This window comes from Perca fluviatilis, chromosome 5 (genome assembly GCF_010015445.1).
Source record: "Perca fluviatilis chromosome 5, GENO_Pfluv_1.0, whole genome shotgun sequence".
Taxonomy (NCBI): Eukaryota; Metazoa; Chordata; class Actinopteri; order Perciformes; family Percidae; genus Perca; species Perca fluviatilis.
In genome coordinates, this window is record NC_053116.1 from 26,366,090 (window position 1) to 26,374,768 (window position 8,679).

General features: G+C 37.2%; 1 protein-coding gene across 2 annotated transcripts; it reads left to right on the forward strand.

The window, feature by feature from the left end:
* Nucleotides 1–8,240, forward strand: LOC120559111 (SH3 and cysteine-rich domain-containing protein 3-like). 2 transcript variants are annotated; one of them, XM_039800566.1, is made up of 13 exons: nucleotides 1–376; nucleotides 1,316–1,353; nucleotides 1,835–1,913; nucleotides 2,594–2,747; nucleotides 2,871–2,968; nucleotides 3,690–3,750; nucleotides 3,919–4,016; nucleotides 4,233–4,302; nucleotides 4,563–4,612; nucleotides 4,742–4,824; nucleotides 5,050–5,101; nucleotides 6,316–6,453; nucleotides 6,614–8,240. In XM_039800566.1, exons 2-13 carry the CDS (start codon nucleotides 1,346–1,348, stop codon nucleotides 6,719–6,721), a joined length of 999 nt encoding a protein of 332 aa, XP_039656500.1. In that variant the 5' UTR covers nucleotides 1–376; nucleotides 1,316–1,345; the 3' UTR covers nucleotides 6,722–8,240. The 2 variants fall into 2 exon arrangements, with proteins under 2 accessions (XP_039656500.1, XP_039656499.1); XM_039800565.1 differs by having other exon boundaries at nucleotides 2–293.
* The last annotated feature ends 439 nt before the right edge of the window (nucleotides 8,241–8,679 follow it).

The window sequence follows — 8,679 nt, forward strand, 5'->3', positions numbered from 1 at the left end:
AACAGTCAGCTTGACACATGAGTGCTCAGCCTAGCACGCACACAAACACACATACAAACACACACACAAAAGCATAGATAAGTATGTGAGTATACAGACATATGCATCACACCCGAGCCTAAAATCCTTTTGGAAATCACTGAAAGATGCTACACCGAAAGATGCTACAGAGGGAATAGAGAAAAGGCCCAGACTGTGCGAGTGTTGACACATAATTCAGGGGGCCAGAAGTGAGGAGACAAGTTGTTCGGCTGGTTTGTCAGACTCAGACCCACTCCAGTCATCGGCAGCAGGTAAAGGACTCGCCCACAGACAGATTAACCCACACTCTGAATGTTGTCATTTCTTCTCTGAGCCGCGTGAATTTTGACAAAAGGTATGTTTCAGTTTGAAGTTTTGAGTTATCCCATTACAAAATATATTTGCACGACAAAAGCATGTACGTCAGTGTATATAATTTAATTTCAGTAATGCAGTAAAATAAAGCTGTGAAATACTATAGGTGACTAAATGTAGTATTAAGAACGTTTTGCCAAATCACAAAGACAGATTTTTACTGCTGTCATACTTTCGAGAATTTTGCTCTTCTTGTCCTGACTGCCAGAGGCACCCAAATTTAGCTGTGATGAGATTGAATTTCACAACCCTAGAATAGTTTGGGTCAAGCAGACAAGTATACTCACAGTTTGTGTGTCTGCGAGTGATACGTAATACAGACACAAGAATATATCTATAAAAAAAGAAGAAGAAATATATTTATGTATATCTGTGTGAGCTGTGTTTCAAACAACTGTTTGTGCTAATCTAGTTTCCACATAACAAACACCACGTATAATTCCGCTGTGTATTTTTTTTTAAATCATTATCCTCTTATAGAAGATACAAGATAAAGATAAAACACTGGGTGCCATGTGAAGGCCAACATTCATACATGACAATTATAAATGCTAATTAAATCTTACTTCATTCAGTTGTGTCTCTATGAACATTTTAAATATGCACATATGGCTTGTGGTACGTGTTGATTTTACCAACTATGCCTTACAGTTGACATAGTTTAAAAAAAGCACTGTATTTGAGGTTAAAGAGAAACAAGACAGAAGTTTAGTTCTTTAATATATTTTTCCATTTTTCCCCCCACTACGGCAAATAGAGTACACAACCTAATAAAACATTTTAAACTGCTTCAAAAACATCTAAGATAAGATCATCTTTAGCCATGTATTCCTATCATTAATCTGCATTACTTTTTGCAAAACTCTTCACAATTATTTGCTTTAGAAAAAAAGTAATAGATATGTATTTATCTTTGTAGGTGGGGCAGTACTGACATCCACCAAACATCATGGACCAGTAAGTATTTCCTGAAATCAGTCCAATTACCTCTACAATACGAATATATTGCTTGCTCTACTTTACCTGCCTGCACCTCTTCACCACAAAAACACGCATGCAGCACAAACCCCTCCTAAACAATAATGATAAAGAAGCTCCATGTTCATTTGAGAAAATGTGCCAGAAATAATAATAAATAACACTCAACTATTTTGAGGTGGAATGGCAATTTGATATCGGCACAAAGCATGTCGGTTACATTAGGTCACTCTATGAGATTGTACTATGAAAACCTTCTAACCCCATCTTTGGCAATTTTTATGTTCACATGTCCTGTTTAAGTGTTACATGTTTAAAAACCGAGAAAAAAAGTTAACACGTCGAGAGACAAACTTTTCACATGAAGGTAATGAATGTAGCAGCATTCATGATTTGATGGCTCATGGCTTCGTATTTTTTTCTTTGTGTGTGTGTGTGTGTGTGTGTGTGTGTGTGTCAGGGAGGAAGACAAAAACTCTGTGGATTTCCATGACAACCCTCCAGCTCCTGACAACGTAGTTAGAGAGGACGGAGACACAGTGAGTGACAGGACCATGTCAACCCCCCACTGTTAGCAGTACCATTCCCGGGTTGGTTTAAAATAGTCACCAGCTGCAACAGGAACGCAGTGCAGCGTCCACTGGAAAAATATGAGCCTTGGCTTAAGTGTTTCTGTCTTTTATTCCCTGTGGGATAAAGTAATGCTGCTGGCTGATCTGTGAGGGACGACTACTGTTAGAAGACACAAAAAAGTAAAAGATGAAGCAAATCTTGTTAAATATCACATAACATAAGTGACTGTGAGTTTGAGTGCACATCCTTAGAATACTTCACCACGGTTATGGTTAAATCCAATAGAAGTCACTTTAAAAAAAGATGCACAATTCAATGGCAGTCCTCTTCAGAACAGACTTTTACACAGAAATAATACTGACTCTGGACTGGTCATTTGTTTTTGTGGGTAAATTTTTTTTAAACCAACCATTTTTCTAGAAGAAAACTCTACACAATGCTAAATATGCATCATGATTTTATACAACAGGGATATCAAATGAAGAAAGTGGGCGACACACACGAGCAAGACAACGTTGACTCTTAATCACTGTCCAGTTCTAATCAAATTCTTTCCCCTTGCAGGCAATGCTTCCCTGGAATCATAAACACTTTGCCCTTGTATTGTGTTTATTAAATGACTGAGATATGTCCTTTGTGTGTCAAGGTCTATTTCATATATGATGAGGAGGTGGAGGTGGAGGAGAAGGAACCAGAACCTCCTCCTCCTGTTGTCCGAATCAACGACAAACCCCACAAGTTCAAGGACCACTACTGCAAAAAACCCAAGTTCTGTGACGTCTGCGCTCGCATGATAGTCTGTATGTATTTGAAATCATACTTTCTTATGTGTTATGTGTGTGTATGTATATATACATTGTGTATATATAGTATACATGTTTTCTACATATCATTTTAAATTTCGGTTGCTGTTCATTTTTCAGTGAACAACAAGTTTGCTCTGAGGTGTAAAAACTGCAAGACCAACATCCACCACTCATGTCAGTCCTATGTTGAGTTCCAGAAGTGCTTTGGCAAAATTGTGAGTCCTGGTCCTTCTGCTTTCATGTTCTATATAAAACAACAATGTACTGTATCCAGACCAGGGGTCTTCAACATTTTTTAGGCCATGGCCCCTTCAGCTGATAAAGAGATGGAGCAGGGACCCCTTACCATTTCTATTGTATAAAATTGAGATGCAAATTAAACTGGGCCTACAACAACGTGTAATGTGGCCTAAAGCCTTTACACAAACCTTTTTATGGTGCATACGATACTAAGCTATTTAAATAATAATTGTTAAAATATTCATATATTTATACATCATGTTTTAATGTTAACATGTGGCAGAGTGAATCCTTAAGCTTAACTGTATTTGTGGATGGCTACCTTATGGCTATGTTATGGCTATCTACCTATAGGCTAGTAAGCCTCTCATCAATGTTGTGTAGATTTAAAAAAAGATGTATCTTTAAAATATATATATATATATATATATATAAATATAAAAATATATATATATATATATATATATGTTTTTGTTTTTATATATTAACAGTAATTTGGTGGCCCTCCTGCAGCAACTCTGAGGACCCCCAAGGGGTCCCGTACTCCCTGTTGAAAAATCTCTGATCTAGACAATAGTACAGTAGACCACTAAAATGTATGCAGATTCCCATGACTTTAGCCTTGGTGAGTCATATATTCATAACTAAAGTAGCTGGAAATAGTGAAACTTGATTTGTTCTATGTGTTTCCTGTAGCCACCTGGCTTCAGAAGGGCCTACAGCTCCCCGCTGTACAGCAGTGATATACCAGATCCAAGTGAGTCCACTGAATGACAATATGTCTCATGTATATCTAGGTTTCTTAACCTTTTTATCTTTAGATTTATTGTTCGTGAAAGATTACAGCCTATTTGTGATAAAGTGTATAATCTAATTAGCAGTACTATAATTTAATTTTCTGGCTAACTACTCTGTCTGTAACCAGACAACCCGAACCGGAACGACCCAGTCTTTGACACCCTGCGTGTTGGTGTCATCATGGCAAATAAGGAGCGCAAAAAGAATGAAAATGACAAGAAAAATGTGAGTGTACAATAAAGTTGTTATCAAACAGCAAAGCCTAAAATCCTCAGATAATGTTTTTAAGTCATTCATTAAATTTGCCTTACACCAGTAGAGGAAATTGGTGAAGCATGAATACCATACCATAACGGTATTACAGCAAATATATTGTTTAGAAAGAATATAAAATATGACATTTGTCATAATCATATCTGATTAACAATGTCTTCCCCCTAGCTGATGGTGATGATGGAGGAAGAAGAAGAGGAGAACCAACGGCCCAAAGAGAACGAGGAGGGAGGAGAAGGTACAAAGAAAATATTATGATCGTTAGAAGTTCTCTGATTATGCTAGTTGCGGTTATAGGAATAACAACGTTTGCACATTTTCCATGGAATTCATAAACATTTTAAAAACTTCACAAAATGTATTTTCTTTAAAGTGCAAAAAAAACATAAGAAAGTCCCAAATTCAACAAGGATGTTACGTACCCAAAATAGTGAAGATAACATAAGTTGATATAAAACATAAGCAAGAAATGTGTTGATTACTCTGATGTTCCTACAGGGAAGCCTGATGATAAGAAGGAGAAAGGAGGAGACAAAGCAGATGACAAAGTAAGAAAAAATGTTCAGTTGTACTCTCAAGCAGCTACTAAAAGTATTGCTTCTATCCACCAGTTGTAATATGTGTTTGTTATACGTCAGTTGTCATATGCAGTAGCATCTATGCTGTTTTGTCAACAGAGTAAAGGTACATTCTCCCAGACCCACTATTACCTGGCTCTCTACCGCTTCAAGGCCATAGAGAAAGACGATCTTGACTTCCAGTACGTTTGAAAGATGCAAATATTTCTCAACATGCAGAAGCCATACTACGTGCAGTATAAAGCATTTTTTATTCAATTAAACCTAACTCAATGTTCACTACTCTACACTTTTTATATCCAAATGTAATTGTTAAAAGATATTTATTTTTATTATGCGTGCATGTGTGTGTGTGTGTGTGTGTGTGTGTGTGTGTGTGTGTGTGTGTGTGTGTGTGTGTGTATTAGCCCTGGTGATCGTATCACAGTACTCGATGACTCCAATGAAGAGTGGTGGAGGGTGAGTTCTTTTACTTCAATTTAGTTTTATTATAGTATCAAATCATAACAAGAGTTATCTCAAGACACTTTACAGATAGAGTAGGTCTAGACCACACTCTATAATTTACAGAGACCCAACTCCAATTCCAATAATTCCCCCAAGAGCAAGCATTTAGTGCAACAGTGGCGAGGAAAAACTTCATTTTAGAGAAAACTCGGACAGACCCAGGCTCTTGGTGGGCGGTTGTCTGCCGGTGCCGGTTGGGGGTACGATGACTATGACTAGAAATAGTAGTTGTAGTAGTTTGTGGTGTAGCAGGGCACTGCAGTGTGCCGAGCAGGACCACGGCAGAAGCTGCAACCATGATTTAGGTGCCATACTAATCCAAGGAAAACTGTGAGGCGAGAAACATAAGGACACCGGGGAATAAGCTCCCCAGAGCTAAGTTAGTAACAAGCATCTCTGGGGCATGAGTGTATAGATGGAATGAAAGGGGAGAGAGGAGCTCAGTGTGTCAAAGGAAGTCCCCCGGCAGTCTACAACTATAACAGCATAACTAAGACCTGGTCTGAGGCAAACCTGAGCCAGCTCTGTAAGGTTTGGTAGATGAATCTGACGACTATGAGGAGAAGCAGAGAAGAGATTTCATTTAACCCTCCTTTTTTCCTCGGGTCAAATTTGACTTTTCAAAGTTTCTATATCAGAAATTTGGGTTTCTTTCAACCGAATTGCCCAGAAATAACATGGATGGTTACATACAACCCTCTTCACAAGTGAAATTAAGGATCAGATCTCTACATTTATTGAATTGTGAGTGTTTTATTCAAACTTTGACATAACTGTGATTATCCATTACCTTCATTCCTCTGATCTTAACCATTAGTCCAAATCATTCATCATTGCTGCTTTTTTCTTACACAAAAATTAGGTATCATTTCATATAAATGAAAAAAATAAGTGTAAAACTAGTGTAAATGAGTTAGTTCTAGTGGTGAAGATACTGGTGGTAATGGAAAAAAAAAATAGTGCCAAAAATGTTGAAATAAGCAAGCAAAACGTGAAAAAAGCATCAAAATAAAAGTGTTAATTTTGACCCAGGAGGACTACACAAGGGTTAAACCCTTTAAATGTGCTGTTTCAGTTTTACGGTAAACCAGTTTCAGTCGTGTCCCTTTTTTCGTTCTCCTTTTCTGTAGAGAATGAACTCAAAGTCTGTTCATTCTCTATTTCAGGGAAAGATGGGGGACAAGTCGGGCTACTTCCCCACCAACTACCTCATAAAAGTGCGTGCATCAGAAAGAGTTTTTAAGGTGTTACGTTCCTTCGTAGGGAACAGAGAGATGGGACAAATCACACTGAAAAAAGATCAGGTAACTGCACTTATGTGTTTAAGTGTGTTTGTGTGTTTTGCTAAACTTGTTAATGTTTTACTGACAAAATAACTGTTACAACGGTTGTAGTATCAACACATACAGTACAGTTGGTGCATGGTGAATCAATTCATCTGCTGTTGTCACTCTGTGTTTTCAGATTGTGGTGAAGAAAGGAGACGAGAAAGGCGGCTACTTGAAGGTCAGCACTGGACGCAAGCTGGGCTACTTCCCTGCTGATCTGCTGGAGGAGATCACTGTGACATAAAAAGCACGACATGCAATGAAAGAGCCTGCAACACACTTTAAACAGTAGCAAAGATTGGAGACATCACTGTTCAGAAGATCCTCCTGATCTTTTCTATATTTGTTACCCAAAACAAGATATCAAAATGAGCTCTTTTTGTGTCTGTCACAGCAGAAATGTATTTCCTGTGATGTATCTGTGACTTTGACACAAAGTGAAGCATGAGAAAGGAGAGAATAATGATTCATACGTACAGGCTTCAAAAGTAACTTTTTCGTCTACCAGCCAAATGGCTAATGAATGTTCAAATATTACCAGCCACTCAGATTACAATTGGGTTTTTTGGCTGGTGAGTGAAGCAAATCTACCAGCCACTTGCATATTTCACCAGCATTTGGCTGGTAAACGGTGCCAATTTGGAACCCTGCATACGTACATTAAAATATTTGTAAGAGGCAATCAGGTGATGTATTGGCTTTGTCGTGACTAGCATGGTAAAACAAAGGTCAGATCCTTTAAGTTACTACAGCGATTATAGCTAGCATAAAGGAGATCCATTGATACAACCTGGAGAGCTTGAAAGAGGTCATAAATGAATGCATTATTGATATGAAGTCAGATAATTAACAAAGGCTTGATATAAGATTCAATTATATATTTCTAAATCAATTTGACAAAGCGGACAAAGAGAGTTCATGTTACATCTCACAGCAGATTATTTAAGTTTGGCCATAACAAAACCTCTGAGTACCCTTCATTGTACTTTCAGGCTAATGAACCAATTCCACTGCTCATTTAGGTATGATCCGATTCAAACATTTTGTTTGGTTATAATTTATCTGTTTTAAAAATATTATTATATAAGTATTGTAATGATAGTTAATATTGTCTAATAAAATATCTAAAGACTTGTTTGCTGCCATTTTCAAGGCTCTCTACGTCCTTTATAGTTACTTATAAATACTCTAGGGTCCAAATCCATTTCAACATGTACATTATGTTAACAAAAAGAGTGAACAGTGCAAAGACAATTTCCTAGATTGGGCTTGTACAAAATTTCACGTTAACCTGATAAACTGAAGAAAGGCTATATGAAAACAAATTGTGTATAAAAACAGAAATACTGCTCAGAATGGTCTCAAATGTTTGCACTGTTTGCTGCTAATAAAATTAGCTTGAATTGCCCGAAGTTTAAATGTTTCAAAAATGAAACCTGAAGTGCACTTAAAAACCTAATGTGAAACTTCCTTTAACATGTTTCCAAAAAGGCAATATGGTATTCAAAAACAAAAGAAGAGAGATCAGAGGGGCCTCTCTTGATGTGCTGTAGTTAGTAGCACTTGTTACTGTTGCTGCTAAAGTTATCCATAGCTTACAATGGCGTTTTAACTCACATCATATCCTGTATTTATGTTAAAACTGGCAACTGCAATCCAGTTAAAATTGAGTTTGAAGTTGGAGTGGGATTATCAACTCTGGGCAGAAAAAAATCATGTGACCCAGCAGCAAATATGTTTCTAAATAAAATGCATCAAAATAGCCTACTGTATATCTTTCCTCCATACTCTCGTTGACATCTGCTTCCTCCCTCAATGTTCCCCAAATTTAATGACAGCTAAGGATTCAAAGAAAATCCAGGAACAATACAGAAAACAACAACATACAATCTTCACTATTTTTTATTGCAACTTGATTACCAAAATATATATATGCTACATAGTGGTGAGTGTAAAATACAGTAACTTTCATCTAAAAGGAAACTAAAGACTACAAATCCAGCTTTACTCATACATTTTTGCCTTACTCGTGTCAGTTTCAAGGTTTGAACATGTCAAACAGAGAAGAATATAAGACAAGAGTAGCCCATCTTTATGACAAGAGAGCACACAACAAAAGACTGTTAATGAAATTTCACAAAATTGCACTTGTTGAAAACCAGCTGTGGCACAAGAGCTCATAGCTCCAGAGCCTCTCAGAGT

What these genes read in the sequence shown, in the direction of transcription:
- LOC120559111 (XM_039800566.1), top strand. An exon ending in TTAGAGAGGACGGAGACACA is followed by an intron (nt 1,914 to 2,593) that starts GTGAGTGACAGG and finishes TTGTGTGTCAAG; the next exon opens with GTCTATTTCATATATGATGA. An exon ending in CTGCGCTCGCATGATAGTCT is followed by an intron (nt 2,748 to 2,870) that starts GTATGTATTTGA and finishes TTCATTTTTCAG; the next exon opens with TGAACAACAAGTTTGCTCTG.